The following is a 26,606-nucleotide window of genomic DNA, read 5'->3' as shown; positions in this document are numbered from 1 at the left end:
AGCCTGCATTTTATTTTACATGCCCTACATTTATCTTGTTTGGGTGATAAGTTCATAGGAACATAAACTCTCTGAACTGGAACTGCCCTGTAAGGTGATCAGGCCAACCCATAAGATGAAATTTAATGGGTACAAATTCCTGAAGCAGAAATCTTTTGTATGACATGCTTGACCTCTTCTTAAAGACCTCTAGCACAGGGAGCTTGCTGCCTGTCAGCTCTTGGACAGTTCTGATTATTGCAGAGTTTTTTCTTATATTGGACCAAAACTTGCCCCTGCGGTTTTCACCTCTGTTTTCAGTTCTGCTTCCTGAGGCAAGAAAAACCAGTCTAATTTTTCTTCTGAATGACCGACTTTCAGATTTGGGAGGCAAATATTTCTCCCTCCACCCATCCCCCCACTAAAAACCAACACCCAAACCAACCAAAAAACTTAGCCCTGATTGAAGTCATTAATGTTGAACAGAACAGAAAATTATAGAGACCTGACCTGAAGTACTACAGATGGGGATGGCCTAGAATGTGGATGTATTTTTGAGATGAAAGTTGACACTAATAACGTTAATCAGCCTTCTTTGGGTCCATTTCTTCGAAGAGTTTTGAATCCTTTTAACTACTGTCATGTAGCCCATGAACTTCTTCATCTTCCCAACAAAGATTATATAAAAGTGTTTTCAAATTCATGTCTGAAATCCAAGTATTTTCTGTCTTTGGTATTTTGTGGATTTTTTGACTTTGTTACTTTGTCAGAAAAAACAAATATGGTTTGTCTGATTTGAGTTCTTCCTAACCAGTCAATATTGGTTCACACTGATTTTTTTCCCTGAGGGCTTCTAAATGATCTTTATTGTATTTCAATCTAGAATTTGGGGGAGGGGGGAGAAATCAAAGTCAATATCTCTGGCCTTAAAATGGAATAAGTTAAGAAGCCATCTTTTAAAATAATTACGAAGAACTAGAAAATTTGAAATCATCCACAGGCCAGTGTCCGTTGCCATACATGAAGGTCAGAAGAAGACTGCATGTGAAACTTTAAATCTATTTTAGACAGTTTATTTTTTTAAAAAAAAGACATGTAACATGGTTATTAGAGAATTGCTCTTGTCGATATGCCTTTTTACCTTTCTTTGGTTCTAGTCTGCCTGTTTTAAAAATGTTTCATTTTCTTCTTTTTTTCTGCATCACTGTCATCCTCCTTTCCGCGCTTATTCTTATTCCATCTTCATTTTGATAAAAGGTACATGTGTGTGCTCCATCCCCCCTGACCAGGAACCCTTCTGCGCATGCTGCTTGCCTGGTTTGCTCTCACGGATTGTACCCCTTTTCTCTTGGGATCGATCCCCCACACTTGGCATGAGGCTTGTCTGATGGTCAGCTCTTAGAAGGGTTTTTTCCTTCGTTCACTCATCCCCTAGGTGGATGTTCTCCAGGGCGAGGATCTCTTAGCCTTTTACCTCCCTTCGTCACTTGGGGCTCTCCTCCAGGCTCATACTGTAGCTTCTCTGCAGAGGATTCATCTCCAGGTCTTTGCTTTCAGCTTCTCTCCTGAGCACCAGACCTGTCCACACTGTCCCCCCTTGAGATCGGCTCATCCACAATGGAGCTTGCTGTCCCCCTTTCTTCCTGTTCATGTCCCTGGAATGGTCACCACTATCCTCCTAGTTACCTCATCCCAAATCATTAGTTTCTTTTTATTCATCCTGTTGTTGTTTCTCAGTCATGTCCAATTCTCCAGGACCCCATTTAAGGTTTTCTGGGCAGAGTTACTGGAGTGGTTTGCTCTTCCTTCTCCAGCTCATTTTATAGATGTGGAAACTGAGGCCAACAGAGTCAAGTGACTTGCCAGGGTCACACAGCTGGGAGGTGTATGAGGATGGATTTGAACTCTGGTCCTCCTTACTCTATCCACTGAGTCACCTAGCTGCCCTTCCTGCATCTGCTCAGTGATTTGTGTATAGAGAAAGATAAATGGCTGTGTCTTGTAGGTTTCATAGTCTTCCCCACTAGATGATGTTTGTAAAGCACTTTGCACACCTTAAATCATTATATCAATTCTAGCTGTTAGTAGTGGTGCGCAGCAGCAGTAGTTATGCCTCCCAAGCAAACTTAGTGCCAGGATAGTGGATGCTTTCAGCCCTTGACTTTTGCATTTATCTCTTGCTCTAGTTCAGACTCTTCACTTTTGCATTCTTTCCATTAGTTGATTAATTGATTCTACCAAACTGATTGTTGGAAATTGACCAGCACACACCAAACCAAACTCATTATCTTTTCTCCTAATCTTTCTCCCTCTTACCTTATTACTGTAGAGGGCATCGCCGCGGCTCGTACCTAGGAGTCATCCTGGACTCCTAACTCCCCTGTTGCCCCCCAATCCAAGCTATTGCCAAGGCCTTTTGATTTCACCTTTGTAGCATCTCTCGAATATCATCCCTTTCTCATTTCTGACCCAGCCCCTGCTCTGTTCCAGGTTCTCATTACCTCATGTCTGGACTATTGCAATATCCTGCTGGTAGGCTTGCCTACTTCTAGTCTTTCCGCACTTCAGTGTATCCTCCATTCAGCCACTAACGTGATTTTCTTAAAGCTCTGATCATGTCACCTCTCCTACTCCAGGGGCTCCCTATCACCTCCGAGATCAAATACAAAACACTCTGGCATTCAAAGCCTTTCATGATCCAGTCCCCTCCTACCTTTCTAGTCTCCTTATACCTGACTCCCCAACACATACTCTTTGATCCAGTAACTTTGGCCTCCTGGCTATTCCATTAGCAAGACACTCCATCTTTTAACTCTGGGCCTTCTTTCTGGGTCCCCCATTCCACCCCAAATGTTTACATGGGCTATTTGTACCCAAACTGTGGTAAAGCCTTCCTGGCTTGTATTGGTCTGATCAGACACACTGTTACCTTGACTCCAGCATCGTGATGTCATTTTGGTCCTCTTTGAGCACGGAGGACAACCATGCCTGGAGTGCCCTCCTTTTTCTGCTTTGTCTGGTGACCTCCCTGGCTTCCCTTTAAGTCCCAACTAAAATCCCGTTTTCTACAAGAAGCCTTCCCTAGCCTGTCTTAATTCCAGCACCTTCCCTCCGTTAATTATTTCTATTTTTCATATGTGTGTGTGTGTATGTATATATTCATATAGCTTGTTTTTACGTATTTGTTTGCATCTTATTTCTTTACCTTTGACTGTGAGCTCCTTGAGGTCAGGGACTGTCTTTTGTCTCTTTTTGTATCCCCCGCATTTAGCACAGGGCCTGGTAGCACATAGCAAATATTTATTGACTGACTTAGCTGAAAGCATGGTTTTAGTTATATTGTCTCCTTGACCCTAAACCTGTAATTACTGCCCATCACCTACCATTTTGTTGTTACTCAAAGCTCCTCTTTGTTGCCTTCCAAGGTTGGTGGAGTGATTCATTTTTTCCTTTAATTTCACCTACTTTGCTGATTAGACTGATGTTATGGCTTTCTAATTGGTTTCCCTGCCTCCCATTTTTTCATCCTTCCTGTGGCTGCCAAAATAAAACATCGTAAGAGGTAAGCCTTGTCTTTGTCATCTTCCTTCTTCCCCATTCCTCAGCTTCCACCCCCATCTACACATAGCCCTCTCTTCAAGCATCCAGTGGCCTGAATTTCCCACCAAGGCGGGCCAGGCTTCAAAAAAGTTTCACATTTTAGAATGCACAGATTTCCTCTTGGCCACAATTGAAATTCCCTCAGCTTGTCTAACCTGTAGCTAGTTAGTAGGACAAAATTAATTTTCTTAAGGCATGAGTCTGACTGTGGTAATCTGCCACTCCTTAGATAATATACACAGTCTTTAGTCTGATATTTGGGTGTTTCTACATTCTGTCATTTTTCCTTTTAAGCCTGTTTTTCCTATTCCATATTTTGTTAGCCGATTAGCTGTCCTCAGACTCTACCCTAAGCTCAGGAAAAGAAAAGGACATTGTCTCCCTTCCATCTCCAAGTAGGTTAATGCTTATATACCTAACATGTAGTACTACTGCTGTTAGTGGTTTGGCTACACTGCAGGTAAGACAGCTATTTCAGAGTAATCTGAGAAACTCACCATCCCTTATTATAGTGTTTCAGTGAGAAAACTTGCTCTAATTTATGAGCAGCCAATTTACAAAGGAACTTTTAGAGTGCACCAACAGCCTCTGTACATTTCTATGTAATGCTTTGCATATACAAAGGGTTGCCTTGCGATGGCCCTCTCAAGGGATCATGTTTTTCTTCAGTTTACAGTAGGAATAGAGAAGTCCCAGTGTCTTTGAGACTTACTTGACTTTCCTAAGTTCAAGCAGGTGGCCGAGTTGGGGTTGGCACTCATGTCTTTGTACCTTGCTGAGAAAACAGTCTTTACCATGGTGTTCTTTAGCCATCTTCATGCCATCTTCCCTACCCCCACCCTTTTTGTGTCTCGAGCTCTGGGAGCAATAGATTAATATTATTTATTATTCCTGAACAGGACATAGTAGTCATTTGCTGCCTGGCTCCATTTGCTACCCTTGTGAATTCCTAGACCAAACACTCCCTCCCTTTCTGGCCCCAACCTCCTCCCCATAAGTATTATCTTCCCTTACTAGAACGTAACTTCTTGAGGTCAAGGATTACCTTACATCGTGTGTTTATATCCCAGTTATTTAGTAGTGCCTGGCACATCATAAATGCTGCATAAGTTTTCTTTTTCTCATTCGTTTGTTGTTTCATTCATTCATGCATTCTCCCCACAACTTTCAGTTTTGAAACCAGCAGCATATGTAGAGATGTTTAACCAGACCAATGACTGTGTCTGCCCTTAGCCACCTCTTCTCATTAGTATATAAAAAGTAAATGACCTCCCTCTCTGGGCCTGCCACATTAGGAAAATCCTTAGCCATTCTTCACCTTACCCTTTTTCCACTCTCCAGACTCTGGCCACCTCCTCTTTGTTGGGCATATTGCCCCTGTGTCGGACCCTTCCTACACTGCTGTAATGGTCTCTTCCCCCACTAGAATTAAACTCCTGTGCTGGGCACAGTGCCTGATACATAGTAAGCATTTAGGAAATACCCTGTTTATCTGTCTCTTCAAACCCATATTCTTCCCTCTCTGTTGTTGTCTACTAATGACAGTTCATTTATGTAACAGCACTTAAATTCACGATGAAGTCTCTGTTGCTTATTCCTCTTCTCCTTTCCCCTTAAAAAAGTTTCTGGTTTCTGTACCTCTTCTCTCTGTTCCTCGTTTATTTTTTCCTATGGCATAAATTCTCTTCACTTCAATGAAGATGACTTCCAGATCTCTAAATGAGATCACCAGTCTCATCTTTCTGTTGACTCTGGGGCATCTTCACTTGGTTTTCCAGCTGGCATCTCAGGCTTAAGCTCCAAACTGAAATCACCTTTCCTCCCTCTCTTTGCCCCAGCATCTTTTCTGCCATTGACCCTTCTCTCATCTCCCACAGCCAGTTGGTTTGGAGGACTCTGCCTCCATAATATCTTAAATAATGGCTGTCTTCTTCCTACTCCTTCTGTGACCACTCTGTTTCTAAGAGGCCTTTCTGAAAGGTTTAATGCAAAGGCTCCTGAATTTAGAGTTACGACTGGCCGCTACTTCCTAGTCATGTAATTATGGGCAAATAATTTCCCCTCACTGAGCCCCAATTTCCTCATGTAGAAAATGTAGGGATTGGGCTAGATAATGTCTAAGGTACTTTCCAGCTTCAAGTGCTATGGTTCTCTGATTTCACCTAGACTATTATAATAGTATCTTATCTATTAAATAAATAGTCCAGTAAATCTGTCAAATAAGTAATATCTAATCTATTAAAATAGTATCTTAACTGAACTTGTCTCCAGTCTTTTCTAACTGCCCAAGCACTTTTCCTCGTGCGCCGTTCCAATGATGTTATGCCTCTGCTCAGGAGCCTTTGGTGATTTCCTATTATCTAATGAATCCAGTATCAATCCTTAATCCAAGAACTCAGAGTCTCTCACAGTCTTGCCTCACGTAATCTCTTGTTCTAGGTTAAATAGACTGCTTACTGCCCCTTGTTCTCTTCCTCTATTTTCCTGTCTCTGTGACTTCCTTATTGTCCTTCCTGTATCTGGTGTGAACCTCTCCCTCTCTCTTTCTCCTTATGCCATTTCACTCATGTGTTACCACTCCCCTTTCCTCCTTCTCAGAAAGAGGTAAGGCCTCTCATTCTTACGTTGCCTGAGCCTTTCTCACTTAGTACACTTTCTTTTGCATCGCATTGACTTTTGAACATCTCCTTCCTCCACCCCGCTAGATTCTGTATTCTTGAGAGGTGAGTATATAAGCAACTAGGGTCCCTGGTACATGTCACAAAACTGCTAAAATCCAGTGCAAAAACCTAGGTGCCTAGATGGTTTACAATGGATTTGCAAAGGAATGTGCCTAGCAACAGCCTTTTAAATGATCCTGTTGCCTTAAAACGAAGCTGTTAGTGTCTTTTGCAGCCATACGGGCTGTTGGATGCTTTCTGCTTATGGTTAAACATGATTTCATCCATGCTTGGCAAACAGCCAGCTTCTGAGCGTGCTGTTCCTGACTAGACCTGTTAGCATGCCTGTGTGGTGGAAACCCAGTGTTTTTGGAGTTGGGCTTGTTATGCCTGATTGTTGTTTAGTTGTTTTAGTCGTGTCTGACTCTTAATGACCCCATTTGCTGTTTTCTTGCCATAAATACTAGAGTGGCTTGCCATTTCCTTCTGCAGCTGATTTTACAGATGAGGAAACTGAGGCAAATAGGGTGAAGCGACTTGCCTAGGGTCACACAGCTAGTATCAGGTGAGATTTGAACTCGGGTCTTCCCGACTCCAGGCCTGGTGCTGTAGCCACTGTGCCACCTAGCTGCCCCATCATACTTGAATGGTCTCGTTAATTTCAGCACGTACTTCTTTCTTTTGTTTTTCCATTCTGCATCTTTTATATTGTAAAAAAAGTTTTGTGCATTGCTAACTAAAATTTTTTTTTAAAAAACAGATTTATACCTAAAACTGGAAGATGTGACGCATAAATTTAACAAGCCCTGTATAATGGATGTAAAAATAGGGCGGAAAAGCTATGATCCATTCGCCTCTTCTGAGAAGATTCAGCAGCAGGTCAGCAAGTACCCATTAATGGAAGAGATTGGGTTCTTGGTGCTTGGCATGAGGGTAAGACATATTTGTTGGATTCAGATTAACATCTAACACATTTCTCTTTCTCATTTGTCTTCCTCGTATTGACGGTGATATTGCCAAAGTGGTCATGAAAGGAGCTTATTAGCATATTTGAGGAAAAAGTGGACAAAGTATTTGATTGACTATGAACTCAGTTCTAGAGGTGGCAGGAATTTAAGTGAACATATGTCAGTGCTTAGAAAGTTAAATTCAATAAGTTACTGACCTCATTATAAGGATCCACGTATGTGGGTGTGGTGCTTCCTTCCAGGTTATGAATGCTGCTGAAAGAGGGCAGCATTATATGTAAAGGAACCCAAAATAGGAGTTCCCATCTTTGTATCTGTGGGAAGTCATGCCGTTCTTCCTGTGAAGCTTTGTGATTCCATAATTTCATTCCATCCTAAGCTCTGCTTTCTTAAAAACCTTTTTGAATCAGACTCGGGTGGTCCCTATGCTGAATTGGAGTTATTAGTACCTGAAGATCAGATTGTAACATCTAGCACTGCCTTCACCTTAAGAAATTCTCAAAGGCATTGAACAAGTCACCAACCTATGGGCAACCAACCTTATTTTACACTGGCATTTCAAAAGCTGTGAGTCATAGGGGAGAAGGTATGGCTGTCAATCACAGACTGTGGTCAAATACAATGTACATGTTGGGTACCCCAGATATAAAGAAGAACCATCTAAATATCAGAGAAATGAATGTGAGCACTGCTTCAATCTTTATTAATAAAAAAAAAAACAAAGAATATCACATAGATCACAAATAGGTTAGATTTTAGAAAGTTTTTCAAAGCGTATTTTAAGAGTGGTTTCATGATTTCCTGGAAAACAGTGACAGTGAACAGAATTTCATTTGAACAAACCTCCAGGGACCATAATAGATAAGTCTCATAAAGAAGTGAACAAACATTCAATTAAATGGAACCATTACCAGGCTCTTCTGAAGACTGACTTGTTTATGGGGATGCCTTTTGATTTGTGTTCTGCTCCATGTTTAAGTCTGAAACTTGGTTTAGTTCAGGACTCCCTGAACTGCTGGCGCAACCCCCAGATAGTCAAGTCTATTGTTGAACTCTGGACCATTGATAACAAGGCCTAGAACAGATCTTCCTTAATGTACCAGAGAGAAAGCCATGGCTTGGTCCCCATCGAGGCTTATCTATTCCACGCTATTTAGTTATGTTTTGCTCCACCATTTGCCAGCTTGTGTTTAATTTAATGCCGACTCACAAATTAGCCTGATAGAGAATTTGTAATACCGCGATTCTGTTAACTTTAAGCTTGGCAATTTTCAGGTAGATCAGCAGTTAACAGTCTTCTGTTTTCAGTGATTCATAGAGACATCACTGCTATAAATCCCACCATGATCATTGACTTTTCCAGTGAGCTTGTTGGCTTCTTGGAGAAGGTGGTGTTTGACCTTGATGCTAAAGGCTCTGTAGGCCTTCAGCTGAGAGGAGTGAGTGAGGGCTAGTGAAACAAAAGGAGGGGAGATAAAGGGGACTATGTGAACAAAGACACTGAAGTAGGAAGTGTCCACAGGGGATGGGGATGGCAGATGGTCCAGTGTAGCTGGATGTAGACTGAGTCTATCCAGAGAGTAACTGCAGCAAACCAAGACTATAATGCTTAAGTGATTTCAAACAGTCTGTTTCTACTTACTGTGACAAAGACATTCTTTTGACTGGGGGATAGCTATGGAAAATTTCAGATAAAAGGATTGATTCTAAATAGCCCTTACTTGTTAAATTTGTATTTGTAGGTCTATGGATTATAAACTATATCCAATATTCCTAAAAGCATATATATTTAGAAAATAATGATTTGCCCTTCAGATGAGGCTGTTTTTGCAACATATTAATGAATGAATATTCTCATTTCTTTGTCTTTGTAGCCTCCTCACTTAGCCCTGTACCTGTCATACGTTAAACCCTTAATAAATAGCTGTTGACTGAGTTTCAGATGAATTGGATTCAACTAGAAAAATGTACTTTGAAATTTACATGTAAAACGTGTATACACCACAAGTAAATATGTCATGAAAAGAGAAGTCAAGTATGTGAAATTACCAATTTCCAGTTATACCTCCAAATTATTTATAATGTGTTGTATTATATGAAATCCCTTTTTATAGGATTTGTAGGTTCAATGAAAGGTAAGCTTGGAAGAAGAGACCTAGTTCCTCCTCTTTAATTTTACAGCTGAAAACAGAAGCCCAGAGAGTTCAAAAGATTTTAAGATTTGAGGCCGAAAGGGATTTTTGAGGTTGGTGGTGCAGTGGCTAGAGCACTGGGCCTAAAGTCAGGAAGAGCTGAGTTCAGATCCAGTCTTAGACATATCTTAACTGTGTGTCCCTGGGCAATTCACTTCTGCCTCATTCCTCATCTATAAAATGGAGATCATAGTAGTAACTGTCTCTCAGTATTGGTGTGAGGCTCAAATGACATGTAAAGTGCTTTGCAAACCTTAAAGAACTATACAATTTTACCTACTGTTATGTAGCCCAACCTCTTCAATTTTTGAATAAAGGAACAGTTTCTGAGAGTTAAAGTAACTTGTTGAAGTCACACAAATAGCAAATTGCAGAGCCAGAAGTCTCATCCAGGGCTGGTGGTTCTAATCCCAGTGCACTTCCCACTGTGATCATTGTAAAATGGAACATAGTGCTACCATGTTTGCTCTCTCTCTTTTTTTTTTTTGTTCATTACTGTTTCATAGAAGGAGAATTCATCTGTTGATTCCTAAATAATTTTTGACCCATAGAGTAACTTTTAATCTAGATGGAGTCTGATTTAGTAAATCCTTGGGAAGCACGTTTGGGTGCTTCCTGAAGACTGCTGGATATTGTGGGGACACAAGATAGAGACATAACACAAAGTGGTCTTTCATCTTAGAATTTAGAGTTGAAATAATAGACATAGAAAAGCAAGAAAAACCACACCTATCTATCTTATCATAAAATGTAGAAGAAGAAGAATTTATGGTGTAAATCTGAGTCGGTAGAGTGTTCTAATTTGAAATGTTCGTTTTCCTTTGGAGTTTAGAACCAACTCTTGATTTGGGGTGGCATTTTTAGTTGAAAAAGAAATTAAGTAATTTAAAATTCTTTCACTCCTTGCCATCCTCTCTCTTGACTTGGAGCAACAATTTAATATCCATATACAAATTAATCACATAATTTGTAAAATATATTAAAAAGTGGAATTTTATTTAACAAATGAATTTTTATAGAGTAAGGTTGCCATAATGCAATTCTCTGATCCCCTTATTCAGAAGCCTTTTACCCATGACCAAGTAAATGGAAGTACAGCCTCCCTGGTCTTTAAATTCCTCCAGAGTTTGGTTCTTAGCTGCCCTTCCAATACTTAGTCTCTTCATGGACTAAAAACATTCTCATTGATCTGGATTTCTTAGCCTTCTCTGATCTTGTTTTTTCTTCCTTCATAGTCATAGTCTTTGAAGTTCCTTCTAAGACTGAGATTTTTCTTTTTGATCATACCATTCCCCATGCTTGGATTGGCTTCTCATCCCTTCCCTTCCTTTTGCATAATAAAATCCTTCAAGGCCTAGTTCAGGTTCACCTCTCTGTGAATCCTTCCCTGAATATCCCCTCACCCTTCCTTAAACTGGACATGAGTACTTTACTCTCTTCCTTGAATTTTTGATTGTTCTCTGGACATTTCCTTTATACTTTTTCTAAAAAATATTTTATTCCCAGTTGCATGTAAAAACAGTTTTTAACATTCATTTAAAAAAAAATTTGAGTTCCAAATTCTCCCCCTCTCCTCAAGACTATAAATAATTTGATATAGGTTATACATGTGTAGTCATGCAAAACATATTTTCATATTAGTCATGTTGTAAAAGAAAGCACAGACCTCCCCCCCATCTCAAAAAAATAAAGTTAAGGAAAAGTATACTTTGATCTACATTCAGACTTCATCTGTTCTTTCCCCTGGAGGGGAATTGCATTTTTCATCATGAGTCCTTTGGAATTGTCCTGGATAATTGTATTGCTGAGAATAGCTAAGTCACCCACTCACAGTCGATCATCCTATGATATTGCTGTCTCTATACAATGTTCTTCTGTTTCTACTCACTTCTACATCAGTTCATTTAAGTCTTTGCAGGTTTTTCTGAAAGCATCTTGCTCTTCATTTTTCAAATAATGTCCCATCATAAATCATGTACCACAACTTGTTCAGTCATTCCTCAATTGATGGGCATCTCCTCAATTTCTAGTTCTTTGCCACCGCAAAAAGAGCTGCTATAAATAGTTTTGTATGAATAGGTCTCTTCCTCACCTTCCCCCCCCACCCCCCAATGCAGCCCCTCCTCCCCTTTTAAAAAAAATCTCTTTGAGATACAGACCTAGTGGTGTTGCTCGATCAAAGTGTATGCACAGTTTTATATTCCTTTGGGCATAGCTCCAAATTGTTCTTCAGAATGGTTGGATAAGTTCACAACTCCACGAACAGTGTATTATTATCCCAGTTTTCCCACATCCCCTCTAACATTTGTCATTTACCTTTTCTGTCATGTTAGCAGATCTGATAGGTGTGAAGTGATGATACCTCAGAGTTGTTTTAATTTGCATTTTTCTAATCAATAATGATTTAGAGCATTTAAAAAATATGACTATAGATAGCTTTGATTTCTTTATCTGAAAACTACTTGTTCATATCCTTTGACCATTTGTTAATTGGGGAATGACATATAAATTTGACTCATTTCTCTATATATGTGATAAATTAGACCTTTATCAGAGACACTTGCTGTAGTTTCCCCCAGTTTTCCCCTTTTTCATTTAATATGATCAAAATAATCCATTTTACATTTCATAATATTCTCTATCTCTTTCTTGGTCATGAATTCTTCTCTTCTATAGGTCTGGCAAGTAAATTATTCCTTGCTCTTCTAATTTGCTTATGGTATCACTTTTATGTTTAAATCATGTACCCATTTCATTCTTACCTTGGTATATGGTGTAAAATGTAGGTCTCTAACTAGTTTCTGCCATACTGTTTTCATTAAATAGTGAATTCTTGTCTCTCCCTGCCCCTCTCCCCCTTCCCCCCCTTGGGGTCTTTGGGTTTATCAAACACTAGAATACTGTGGTCATCTACTACTGTGTCTTGTATACTTAATCTATTCCACTGATCCACCACTCTATTTCTTAGCTAGTTTTGATGATTACCGCTTTATAATAGTTTGAGATCTGGTGTGGGTAGATCACCTTCCTTCACATTTATTTTCATTAATTTCCTTGATATTCTTGACCTTTGTTCTTCCAGATGAAATTTTTTTAAAATGAGTTGTTCTCTCAAAGTCATTCTTTTTTATCTTTTTTTTTTTTGGAGGGGTGAAGGCAGGGCAGTTGAGGTTAAGTGACTTTCCCAAGGTCACACAGCTAGTAAGTGTGTCAAGTGTCTGAGACTGGCTTTGAACTCAGGTACTCCTGACTCCAGGGCTGGTGCTCTACTCACTGTGCCACCTAGCTGCCCCCAGATGAATTTTTTCTATCTCTGTACATTTTTTTGATAGTTTGGTATGGCACTGAATAAATAAAGTTCTGTAGAATTGTCATTTTTATTATATCGATTCAGCCTACCCATGAGCAATTGATATTTTTCCCATTGTTTAGATCTGACTTTATTTGTGTGAAACATGTTTTGTAATTGTGTTCATATAGTTCCTGGATTTGTCTTGGCAGGTAGAGTCTCAAGTATATTATATTGCCTACAGTTATAGGAAATGCACCTTTTAGAAGAGAAAAATATAACTACGGGTATGGTGGCACGCATCATAACTTGATTTTGCAATTCTGTGATTGAGCGATTGAAATAAGGTGATGTGGTACCACTTAAGAATAATGAGATGCTAGAGTGAATATTCACAGAGTAATGCCAAGAGATAATCTACATTTTTTTTCATAATAATACCAACGTCTGAGAGAGCAATAAAGCTACATATGGAGAATTTTTGAAGAATGTCAATTAGAACAAATCCCCTATTTAAATATTTTTTTGTATTTATATTTTAATTTTTCCCATTACATATGAACAACAATTTGATATTTGTTTTTAAAACTTTGAGTTCCAAATTCTCTCCCTTCCTCCCTCCCCACTCCTCCTCTTTGAGAAGGCTTAAGCAATTCCATATAGATTATGTATACATGGGCAGTCATGCAAAACACTTCCATAATAGTCATATTGTGAAAGAAAACACAAATTAAAAAACTCAAGAAAAATAAAGTGGAAAAAGACTCCTCAAAAGCCCCAAAGTCGCTTCAGTCTGTATTCAGACGCCGTCAGCTCTTTCCCTGGGGATTGTTAGCATTTTTCATCCTAAGTCCTTCAGAGCTGTCATCAAAATCTCCGATTTTGCTTGGTGTAGGCTACAGTCATTGATCCTTTTTTTCTCATGATGTCAACGAATGTATCCTGACCGCTTTCCCTTCATTAATGGATGAAAAATAAGGAAGTTCTTTGGTGCAAAATAGATCACTGAGCCTCTGAGCTCTTGGATTGGTAAATAGGAATTAAATTTTGTATACTGGGCAAAAGTTGCTCTCTTAAAAAGAACAGTTGTTTTCCATAAATAAGGAATTTATTCAGTATTCATTCTAATTCTTCATGTTTTCATTCTATAAAGTATTTTCCCCCAAACATAATATGAACAAAATTCATGGATAAGTGAAAATGTCAGTCAGTTTGGCTCTTTGGCAACTACAGTTTGGCTAGAAAAGTACTGTGGCAGTGGCAGTGGCTGTGGTAGTGGTGGCAGTGGCAGCATGGCTGCTGCCGCTGATGTGGGTAGGGTAGAAAACTCTTGCCCTTCTGAGTTTTGTTCTGTGCCACAGTAGTGGTTGATTTTAGATTGAGGCCTCCTTTGCTCCCTTTGAACGTTGCTTTGGCAAAGAAATTAATTAATTTATTAATAAATATCCCTTTATTAGGGATATTTGGTAAGACAACAGCTACAGACACAAATCCATCTATCAGTATTATAAACAGAATTTGTGCTAAAGTAATTTCCTGGTTGTGGAAGTTTTTATATGATATTACAACAAAAATATTTAAAACTGATAGAATCAAATAAAAACTATTGTAGGTACCCACAGTGTGCTAGGCATTGTCAAGGATTAGGCAATCAATAACTTAGTATGTGCCTCCTGAGCTTGATGCTAGGCATACTAAGACAACATGACGTAGTCCTCATTCTTCAGAAGTGCACATTCTAGCAAGGGACCCAACGTGTCCATGGAAGCATATGCAGAATGAATACAAGGTAAAGATATGGTGGGATGGAGAAGGTAGATACAGACACAGACACAGACACACACACACACGCGCACACACACCCTCTCTCTCACACATGCATGTACACTCATAGGCAGTAGACTAGAAGCTGATGGGATCTTAAGAGGCTTTATTTGTATAGAAGATGGAACCTGGGCAGAATCTTGGAGTAAGGGACTTTACCAGGTAGAGGTAAAGGGGAAGATGGTTTCTAGCATGGGTGACGTAATGCTCTGTGTGTGGAAGAGAAGTCTGTGATGCAAGAACACTCCAGTGTTCTGGGGAGACTATGCATAGGGTACGTCTGCCATAATTTTTAACTAATGGTACCCATAAAATGTAAGTAATGGTGAAGTACGTGTACTTCTAGATAGAATATGTTGTGGGAGAAGTCTGTGTATCGGCAGCCTTGGTAATGACATCACCTACAAAATTATATTTTATTTTGGAATTTATTTTGTTAAATATTTTAATTTTACTGTTTTTGGTAATTTTGGGAAGCTTTGAACACTTCACATAAAATCCTTGACATATTAAGACTTAACCCAGGAAGCTTCTCTGTTCACGCTATTAACCTGTTTTACTTCTCTGACTGACCACATTTTTCTTCATGTATAATATGATGAGAGTTGTACTGAACCAGACTTTTAGCGCTTATTGGATTTGTGACCATGTTCAGGTTTCTTAAGTCCCTTGAGCCACAGTTTCCTCATTTGTATAATGGGCATAATAGTGCTTTGAATGGTCATTGAACAGGGCTGTTGGGATCAGATGAGTTAGCCTGGAATGTTCTTTGTCAACCTTCAAGCTCTATGTAAATGGTAGTGGTGATCTCAAAGGTCTCTTCTGGTTCGGAAATATGATGATCCTGGGCTCTGAGGCAGTGTGGTGGTATAGGGTAAGGGGAGGGGTGAGGAGCGCCATTTTTGTGGAGAGATGTTAGAGGAAGAGGTGGGGAGGCGGAGGATTCACAGTGCAAGCAAATAGAGGATTATTTAGTCAATTAGTAATCTTTTACTAAGCACCTACTATAGGTACCTACTAAGCACTAGGGATAGGAAAAGGGCAAAAGACAGCCCCTGCCCTCAAGGAGCTTACAGTGTAATGAGGGAGATAACAGGCAAACAAATATGTATAAAATAAGCTCTACATAGGATAAATTGCAAAAGGCACTAGAATTCAAGAGGGGTTGGGATTTTTGTTGGGATTTAACCAGGGAAGCTGATAGGCAGAGTCAAGGAGTCAGAGTATTCAGGCATGGGCAACAGCTAGAGAGAATGTCCGGAGTGAGAGATGGAAGTGTCTTGTATTTGCAGTAGGCAGGAGGCCAGAGTTCCTGGATCAAAGAGTGTGTGATCTTAGGTGATTAGAAGTGATGGTGGCGTCCTCTATATAAAGAAAGAAAGAGGAGTTCTGTTTTGGAAATGTTGACTTGGAGATGTTTATACAGCATCCAGTTTGAAAAGTTCACTAGGCAGTTGGTGATGTGGGGCTAGAGGTCTCAGGGGTCCAGCCCTGGATGTATCAGTCTGGAATCAGAGCATCCTAAACTCAGGGAAGCTGATGAAGTCACCAAGTGAGGGACTGTAAAGGGAGGAGAGCAGAGGGCCTAGGACAAAGGTATGGGGAACATCTACTGTTGGGACAATGCTAGAAATATGTTTCCGTGAAAGGAGATTGGAGGAGACCCAAGTGAGAAGAGGGACATGAAAAGTCCAGAGGGAGAGAAGAGGGCTCAGTAGTGTCTTCAGAGACCAAGGCACCTGCCCAAGGACACAGAAGCTGCAGAGCCAGGGTCCTTGCCAGGTTCTCGGCCTCCAGATCCAGCACATTTTGGGGCCTCCATTTTAGTTGGACTCCATGATCTCTAAGGTCCCTTTCCACTGCTAATGTTCAGTGCAGCAAATGTTTGTCACCTCCCTCCGTGCCTGGCAACACAGTAAGTGCTTAAGCAAATGTTTGTAGAGCTGAGTATTCAGGAGAGATACTTAGGGGAGAGGCAAATATGTACAAGGTTATTTGAAGAAGAAAAAAGAATGAACCAACTGGGGAAGGAAGAGGGGACAGTGACAGTGATCACTCATGTCTTTGTGGAGGGTGTGACATCTGGCCTGCTTTTAAGGAAAACAAGGATTTGGAGAGGCAGAAATGAAATGTGTGCGTGTGCGTGTCTTCTGAAAGGTAGGTAGCTGGTTTATGGAGACAAGAGACAAAAGACAGAAAGTCACGTACAGCTAGTGCTCCAGTTTGGCAGGTCAGAGGGTGGTGAGATGAGTGGTGTCTCCTCTTCCGTGTTCTGCCAGTTATAAAGCTTGTTTTTGACATAGCTGTATCTGTCCTTAACATTCCTGTGCAAACTCTAAACCTCTCCCTTTCTAAGCCAGCGTAGCCTCTAATGGTAGTTAGGACTCTGCAGCAGATGGTCAGTGCCTTTCAGAAGCCCTCTCATCTCCTTATCCCACCCCTGCACCTACGTTACCCCCTCTTGGCAGCTAGAGGGACTCCTTGGAGGGCAGGCTTTGCATTGAGGATAGTAGTTAGTGAATAGGATCCCATAACTCCCCTTGTTTTGGGTAGAACAGTGTGTCTCCCAGCAGGGGCAGGCATAATTGTGATGGCTGTGATCCTTATTTTTTTTCATTCATCTTTTTCTATTTTATGCAGTATATAAATCATTTTATTTTGTGTTTGTGAATTTCAAAATAAAAAAAATCAAATATTGATGGTTTCCTGTTTGTTATTTTCTCTAATTTTGGAGGCATGGCAAGAAATGATAAAATTATTTTCGTATGACTTTCTCTTTTTATCAGTGCTGTGGAGCATGTTTTCATGTGTCGTTTATGGCTGTCAGGAATTTGGAAAACTTCCTATCCTTTCAGCACTCATCTATTGGCATTGGTTCCTTGGTACATATGGCTGTCAGTTCTCTCCTATTATCATGGATATAAATTACTTTTGGGGGTCATTGACTGTGTAATATTGGTTATATTCTTCATGCTACATTTTCTCTTTTAATTTGGTCTTCATTTATTTTATTAAACTTCTAAGTTTTGTGTAGTTTGAATTTTCTCTTTTTTAACCTAGAACTTAGATCAAGAATTCTACTAGAAAATAGTTGTAAAATTACCTATTTACTTGTATTTTTTAAAAAAAAATTTTCATCCACCTCAAGTTGAGCAAGAAAAGAAAACAAAGCCCCCATTATAAGTATGTATAAGCAGTCACAAAAATACATTTGTAGAAGTTCTATATAGTGTTGAGCAATATGTATTTTCTTGAGCAATTCCCATTCAGAATACACCATAAGTCTTTTTGCTTTAGTCTCTCAGGCATCCTGCTCAGGTCTACTTTGTTTTTCTTATCTTTATGTGAGAATTATACAAAATCGACAGGAATATTAAAGCATTTTTACTTTTATTGTGCTGGTCTTCTTATACTTCAATTACTGTTTCCTTTGTAAATGGAAATGTTAAGGCATTTGGAGCCTAGCATTTTAGTATTGCTATTGGTTGGTTACCTGCAGATCCTTCAGAATGAAGTCCCTTCCTTGTTTATCTCTCCATATTTTTAATGATTGTTTTTACTGAGTCTGATAGCATGATTGAAAGTCCTGCTTTGCTGGATTCACCTAAGAAGTAGTACACTTTTTATCAGACCACCATTTTTATTCTGTGTCTGTCTTTCAGGCATTCTTAATGATGTCCTTGTAACTTTGGCACCATCTTTGATCCCTCACTTTTCCTTACCCCACTTATGCATTCCCGCAATGCATCTCTTCCATGCCATTCTCTCCACTAACACTGTTGACACAAAATTTCAGGCCCTCATCACCTCTCACCTGGGCAGTGACCTTCTGATTGGCCTCCCTGCCTTCTATCTACTCTATCCAAGACAAGATTTGTTACCTTTGAAATTATTCATGGACTCAAAGCACTGGAGAGTGATGTTGACTTCTTCATGTGGAATTAAGTTTATGATTGAGAACTCCCAAAATACTTATTCCTACAATGTATATGTTCTCTTTTTTTTTTTTCTTGTCAGGTTTATCATGCCCATTCTGATAGTTATGAGACACAGAACCAGCACTATGGAAGAAGTTTGACTAAAGAAACAGTCAAAGATGGTAAGCAGGTGGTGGTGTGTATGATTTAATTGGATTTTATGATATTCTAGTATTCTTGAAGCTACGTTACTGTATTATCCCTCCTCAAGTGGGAGTTAGAAGTTATTATCAAAATGAGTTTCTAGTAGAGGAATGTGAGACTTTCAAAAATAAAACATGGATGGGCAGTGAATGGGAGAATTTAATAAGAAGGGTAGAGGTTCAAATACCAGCTCTGCTACTTTTAATAGCTGTTAAGACCTTGGCCAAGTTATTGTATATCTTTGGCCCAGTTTCCTTGGAGAGGGAAAATGAAGTCATTTCACCAGGTAACCTCTTAAGTTTCTATTAGCTCTAAACCAGTAATTATCATATTTAGTGAGAACACTTCCAATGTAATTTAAGATGCTTTAAGCAGATTTTCTTGGTAGGGGTTGGTACTTCCTCCACTGAAGCTGATTTCAACCCCTCTACAGCTTGATAGACAGTTTTCAGGAGTTTTTGTGGCTAAAAAACTTTCACTCTTTAGCCAACTTGGTAAACAGTTGTTTCAGCTAACCTTGCCGAACAGAAATGCTGGCGTCTCTGGGTTGATTACTTGAAGCCTTTCCCAAATTGGGTAGGGCCTGCTAGCCTTGTGCCTCATGGGTATCACCTTTTAGAGCCCTGGGTCCCAACTATATACTAATGATGAACCAGAATAGGACGTTAGTGTGGAGGAACCATATAGTAAAAGTACCTTTAGGGTTTTTTCCCCTGCTTTCTTGTGCCATGTATGATAACTCATTAAATGGAGTTTGAGGTGTTTTGTTTTTTCTTTTTAAGACAAATTTTTACAAGATATGTGCATAAAGTTTTTGTGGCAAAAGATGTTCTGCATATGTAGATTTCCTGGTAAATTTTGTTGAGGATTCAATTGTAGCCAAGCCTAAGGTGGTGAAAAATTTATAGAGTTTAAAGGAGTTTTTGTGAGAATTTTTCTTATGTGTGCAGAAAACACATTATCCATACCTATGACCTTAAGAGTAAGAATCCTCTTGGTATGTTTGACTCCATTTTCTTCCTTGTACTACAATGATAATATACCCAGCATTCAGACTAGCTTTTGTCACAATAGTTGATTAAAATAATCCTCCAGGCTAAATAGCCTCCATGCTTGTTCTTTGAGTAGTTCATATTTTAGAATACAGGCGCCACTTAGTCTATGTTAATGATGAGCAGTGTGTGCCTCTTGAATCTCAAATGGGTATAGAAAGGGAATCATAAAAAATTTTGAGCTATGGGTAAAGAGTGATCTATTGAGTCCAAACTTCAAATACTGCATAAACAGCCCTTGAAAGTTAGCTGAACCTTCATACACAGAATGTTGTTTTAGTTAGAATAAAGATCAATAAAGATGGAGCTGTCTGGAATGTTAACTCCATCTACAAGCATTTATTCAGTGCTAGCCATGTACCAGGTACCACATGGAGTGCTGGGTTGCAAAGATACTGACTGGCTTTTACATTCTTTTTCATTTGAATTTAGTTTGGATGAATAGATACTAAAAAGTAGGGATTTCAGCTTCTTCTAAATGTGAGATAAGCTGCTGACTTTCACTCAAACTCTACTGGACAAATATCCCTTCTAGAGTTTGTCATAATGGTGATTGAGATCAAGTCCTCTAGGAAAGGAGGGCTGTTGAAAATTTGTGAATGGAACCGTTTCTGTTCCAACCTCTTTGCCTAAATGGCACATTTCTATTTGTGTGGCTGTGATTCTGATATTTTCCACTGCACAAAATACTGTCAAATAGAAAACTGTCTCTGAATGTTATTCTTGTTGTTCTCCCTCCAAAGTGAAGGAGTAGAATAGGGTGGAGTGTTGCTAGTGTTCTCTGTGGTCTGAGAGGAGACTCCAAAAAGTGAGCGACAGCTTTGTTTATCATTTCCCTGTAATGATCTTGTTTTCCTTTTGGTAGGAGTGGCCAGATTTTTTCATAATGGTTACTGTTTGAGAAAAGATGCAATTGCTGCCAGCATTCAGAAGATTGAGAAAATTCTTCAGTGGTTTGAAAGCCAGAGTCAACTTAACTTTTATGCAAGTTCCTTACTGTTTGTTTATGAGGGCTCATCTCTGCCAGCAGCTCACAAATTGGGTGATGGAACTTCAGCAGAGAAGACCTTTTGGGCCAAAGGACAGCTGCCAGATTCCGGAGTGCTCGAATATAACAACAACATTCACTTACTGAGTTCTGCAGAGAATGGAAAAGTGGGGGCCTCTGTAGGCAAAGTGTATGTGCGTCATAAAGAAGCATATTCCAAGAATCATCACGGTCAGACTTCATTGAAAGTTGAAAATAGGGAGCAAGGCAATGTATGGAAAAGCAGCAATTGTATGTCACAGGAACACTTGAATGGCAATGTTCTCTCTCAACTGGAAAAAGTCTTCTACCACCGTCCTGCAGAACTCCTTGAAAGTGCAGATGTGGAAGTGCGGATGATCGATTTTGCTCATGTGTTTCCTAGCAACACAAAGGATGAGGGATATGTTTATGGGCTGAAACATCTAATTACTGTACTGCAAAATATTTTAGATAATTAAATTCTTTGCTACGTTCTTTTTATGGGGCCAATGATAACGAAGAGCAGCAACGAATCTCTGCCCTTGTAATGTTATGTAACAGATTTGTATTGTGATTCAACTACATTTTATTTGTCTTTGTACTTTTTGGTAGAAGGGTTCACTTTTTTATACTCTTACTCAGGAAAACTAATTAATAGTTGTTCGTTAAAAGACTATGAACAAAGAAAAAGACATAGGAAATGTTAAGCAGGGGGATGTGGTGGTACATGACTTAATCTATGTCTCTTTGGCCTAAGTTAAATAAAAACTCTTGAGTTTGAAGGGTTCGGTTTTAGCTTCCTGTAGCAAATTCATCAGTGCACCCCTGTCCACCCAGCCTTGCCGTTGAGCCATAGTGATTAGAAAATAGGTGGAAAACTAGAAGGGATAAGTTGATGTCCTCAATCTCTTCTGTGGCCCGGACCAAGTCACTAAACTGGAGAAAGTCCGAGGTGATGAAGAAGTAATAGTGATAAAGTGTAGATTCTCTCTTCCATGTTCAGACCAGCAGCTCACAGGTGCTAAGGTGCTTCTTTCTCAAAGTGGATAATATTCTTGTTGCATTTAAAAAAGACAATCCCTTTTATTTCCAAAATAGTTTGTTGAAAGATAATAATAGACTTCCTACACTGTCTGTCTGAAATAATAAAAATGGTTTGGAATCTGAAGGGCACTGATTGTTATTGCCCTGAGCAAAAAAAAAAAAAATTCCCTCTTTTAAAAAAGTCTTACATTTCAAAGATGAGTGCATTTTTACAGTTTTCTTCCCTGAGAGAATTAAAATTCTTAACTCAATGGAGGATAGAAGTTCTGCCTTTATAATTTTTTTAATTTTGATAGTGTTTTTCCTCTTAGAGGCCATTTCATTTTACCACCATTTGTTTGTGAGAAACCATATGGACTTGTTACTAAAGTAATGTCTCAGTTATAAGGAAGGACAGCTGTCCTTCCTTATGATCGTGAGTGATTATTCAGAAGTAAATTTTTTTTCCTTTGGTGTATTATAATAGGATTCAGAGCTTTTTTCATAAAATCCAACTTTCTACTATTGTATCCAAGGCAGTAGAGTTGAATTATAAGTATATATAGTCTTACATTTCAGATCACATCCAACGATGACTTTTATCTTTAGAATTGAATTTTATTGAGGGAAGATGCCACTTTGCACACATTCTTAGGTATTTTTATAGAAATTGAAAAATTGGATTCTTAAGTATTTGCTGTAAGTGAACAAGAAAAAAAAAAACTTTCATGATGCCATAGCCTTTTTTTGAAATCGTATACCTGAAACTTTTTTCACATTCATTTTTGGTAGGGGTAGGGCTATATTTTGTTGCATTCTTTTGGTTCTATTTAAGTCAGTCATAATTTGAAAGACTAGTTCATAATGGAAAAATGTCATTGGGAGTTTACTTGAGTTTAGTTTCAGTTTTGCTTAGAGGTGAAAACATAAGACAAAACACATTGTAGTTCTGGCTTCAAGGTTAGTTTGCATCTTGTAGACTGAAGTCAGAGTCTGTTGAAAAACAGTCAGAAATACTTGGGTCCTTTTGTTTTTAAGTTGTAGATTAAGTTGAAGGGGAAATGTTGATTATTGTTGTTTGGTTTTTTTAAATCTTTTTTATTGCAATCCATATACTTATTCTTGTATTTTGATTCATTTCTAAATTTGCCACATTCCAGGAAAATGTTTGCTTGGCTGTTGGTTGTTTTTTGGCTCTTCCACACAGTAGATAGCTTGGAAAAGAGAAAATGTTTTTAAACCACTGGTAAGGGTGACAGTTATTTGTGCTCATAAACCCCAGTTTCTTGTCTTTCTTCCTTCTTTCTTTTGGTTGGGGGGTAGGACGACAGGAATGATCTTGACTTCTTTCCTAACTCAGAGACTAGGATGCAAAATGCCTGAGTCTGAAAAAATAGAGCTCCTCTATGTGAGTTCATTTTGTGATTGAACAGGACCTTAATAAATTCTGTAGCATTTTGAAATCTGGTTGCATTTTATAATTTAATATGCAGGAGAAAAATACAGTTTAGGAATCAGTTTTGAGAATTGGTTTCAAATCCTCTGATAGCAGTAATTGGGCTTTTATAATTTGTTCTAGGATGCTTCCTGCCCCCCTCCCTTATCCCTGTAGTCTCTGTTTTATACTGCACACCATGAGGCCAGCAAAATAACGGTGAAATCTTTGGGTTGAAAAAGAAAAGCAAAGAAAAACCAAATTCAAGAAAATTACCTTTTATTTTTTCCTTAAGAAAGGCCATTAATATTATGAGTTCATTAAACCCAAAACTCAGAAGATTAACATTATTTTAAGTCTGATTTAACTGTGACAAGAGCCTTTGCATAGAATAGCATTTGTGCATCTACTGTGAGTTTAACACATTTGTGTTATTTGTGGACTGGGTTTTTTTTTTTTTTTGCACATTCTAGATCAGTAAAGTATGGAATAAGAATACCAGAGTTGTTTTCACCTGTCATTTCAGGTATATTTTTGTGAAATCAGTATCCTATCTTTGGTTAGCGAAATCCACTTTTTACAGCAAAGCAATTTATCTGTTTTTCAGGGATGGGATTAGAGTTTAATTCTTTTTGTTTACATTTTTACATCATTGTCATCTAAGGCCCCCTTTTAAAGTTTCTTATCTAGAACTTAATGAATCAGAATATACCTGGTTAAACAACAGTCCTCAAGTTAAAAAAAAAAAACCACAATAACAAAACCTATCATCATTTAGGGATTTGTGCTAAAATTAACCACTGTGGGAACTCATGTTCACAATTTATCAAACAGTTAAGTGTATAAGAGTTTTAATTTAAGCAATAAGCATGACAAGGACCTTTTATGTTAATGGGGTTGTCATAGCTGTCAAAGGAAGCATTACAAATATTGGTTTTAGCATATTCCCTGTGAATGCATCCACTCAGAGGAATTTCTGAGAATTGTGATAACTATGTAAACATTTCTCTAATAAAATTGAAATTATACAATAGTTTTTATAACAAAGTATTTACATTAATTGGTATTTTTAATATGGATGGAAATGACAGATTGAATCACAAACTATTAAGCAATTACAAAAATGTTCAATATTTTATTTAAATAGTTTTACAAAAAAAAACTATGAAAACATATATTATTAAATGGCTTTAACATGGAGCTTGTATTTTCAACCCAGTGTTGGTTAATTGTTATGCATGTACAGAAAGATTGTATTTTTCTTTCTTTTTTTACACATTACCAGTTCACCATTTCCAGTTTTAAGACCGCATTCAACGGAGTAAGACATTTTCACCTCTCAGCTTGGATACAGGTGGATGTTTAAGAGGACTGGCATTACCCAAGGTGCTGGCTTGCAAAGTTCTTTTTATGTATTTGGAATATAGTTTAAAAAAAATTTAGAGTGGAGGAAAGAGGGTAGAACCATTAAGAGATTTGTTGTCAAAATAATTTAAAGATCTAGTTTAAAGTGTCCATTTTAAAGAGTTGCTATCACTTTGGTAGTAGCCTTTTGTCAAAACTTTTGCCATTTGCTGATTAAAATTTTGTTTGCTTCTCAAATTGTTTACATCGCTTTGCAATAACTTTCCCTCTTGAGTGCCTTCAACCCTTGATTTGGTACCTTTGTAACCTTATTTATGGAATCTGTGACATCCCAGGATGGAGTTTTCAAGAGGCTAGTATGTAAAAAATGTCGGAATTTCAAAAACATGGATCAGTTCAAATGCTTTATGTGATATCAGAAATGAAAATTCACATTAAAGCTTAGTCACCGTCTAAGAAGAAGTCATAATTTTAAAAAATGTGATTATTTTCAGACCAAATTTAGTTTGATACTTAAGACGATATGAATTTTTTTTAAAAAATTATCTTTGAATATGTTTCTGTGAAATACAAAATGTATCCAGTATTGAGAGTTGAGATGGCTCCTAAAACCTAGTTGGAAATGCTTTGAGTTCGTATTCTACAGTGGCATTACCCCTATTCAATCCTAGAGTTTGTGTAATGATGACAGATGACATCCAAAGGCCTTAAGTTTGCTTATTTCTTGTCCAGATGGTACGTTTTACTTATAGTGTTCATTCAATGATATATAAAGTAGAATAATGTAGTAAAATTACTGTGAAGTACAATTCTATTACATATCCACAAGCTAAATACACACATTTTTTCATATAGAACAATTTAATAATATTATTGTACTAATATTTATTTTAGACCTTGATCCTGTGTTTTCAAAGTGCAAATACTTTGAATATGATAGGATAAAAGTTCCTTTTGAAATGTAGGCAAAATTATTAACTTGTAACATAAACTATTAATGTCATGGAAGGGTTGAAGGCCCCTCTTTTTGGAGTCAATGTTAGAATCAGTTATTCCCAATTATTTTGATAGACTCCCATACGAGGGATCATACTCAAGTGTTTAAACAGTAATTAGAGTGTTTTTAAGTCTTTTCTTTGAAATTTTGTAGTTATTCGGGTTGTTTTAATATGGTGTTCACCTATGGTATGTGTTAACAACTTTAAATATGAAGTGAAATATCCTATAAACAATGTATATTGCACCTGCTTATAAAAAGAAAATGGAGTGCACAAAGACACTTTATTACTCTGGGAACTGGACTGGAAAGTGTATGAGAACACGTGAAATTGCACCTAAAGTTTTGTTGTTAACTGATGATTATAAAATGAAAAGCTAAATTGATTGTACTTGAATGAATGTACTTAGTCTGGTCTTAGTTACTTTGATTTAAATGTCTAAATTATGTCTCCTTAAAAATGTGTTCGACTGTAATTCATGCTGTTGGGCTTTGGGGGCCATTACTGGACTGCAGGGGTTGTTGATATGTAACTTGTATTCATTATTTTATAGAATCATCTATTCCAGTTTTATAATTTAAGTGATATTTAGATCATCCTAATAACTGTATATTTGGCAAACCATTAAAAATTTTCAGTGATGTTTTCCCCCCTTGATTTATAGCAAATACCTATTTCTCATTTTATAATACCATAACTTGATAAGATGTTTGTACTTTGCAGACCTATGACTTCCTTATACTTATTTCCTACTTTGTAGCAAGATTTTGTTTCTTTTTGAAAAATCACCACACAAAACACGGCACCTTCTGTATTGTACGTAGACTAATATCTCTTGGGAATACCTGTCCCGTAGAATGATAGTCTAGTTGTACTTGAGTTTGAAAAAGCTATCATTTAAGGATTTAGGCTAAAATTAACCACTGCAGGGACTCATGATCACTATCAAACACGATTGAGTGTATGAGTTATCATTTTGACAGCAAGCATGACAAGGACCTTTTACGTCACCAGGATTATCAGAGTTATTGAACGAGGCATTACAGTTAACTGGTTTTAGCATATTCCCTGTGAAACACACACAGTCAGGG

The 26,606-nt window shown here is 38.1% G+C and overlaps 1 protein-coding gene across 1 annotated transcript in view; it reads left to right on the top strand.

Moving 5' to 3' along the window:
* IPMK (inositol polyphosphate multikinase) overlaps window positions 1-26,172 on the top strand; it is a 92,805-nt gene extending 66,633 nt beyond the window's left edge. Inside the window, exons 4-6 of the mRNA XM_036734917.1 lie at window positions 7,000-7,172; window positions 18,530-18,611; window positions 20,551-26,172. Of these exons, the coding sequence (XP_036590812.1) occupies window positions 7,000-7,172; window positions 18,530-18,611; window positions 20,551-21,173 (878 nt within the window). The 3' untranslated portion in view covers window positions 21,174-26,172. The remainder of the gene's footprint in view (window positions 1-6,999; window positions 7,173-18,529; window positions 18,612-20,550) is intronic.
* The last annotated feature ends 434 nt before the right edge of the window (window positions 26,173-26,606 follow it).

Source organism: Trichosurus vulpecula, chromosome 8 (genome assembly GCF_011100635.1).
Source record: "Trichosurus vulpecula isolate mTriVul1 chromosome 8, mTriVul1.pri, whole genome shotgun sequence".
NCBI lineage: Eukaryota > Metazoa > Chordata > Mammalia > Diprotodontia > Phalangeridae > Trichosurus > Trichosurus vulpecula.
This window is presented reverse-complemented; position numbering and strand designations above follow the sequence as displayed.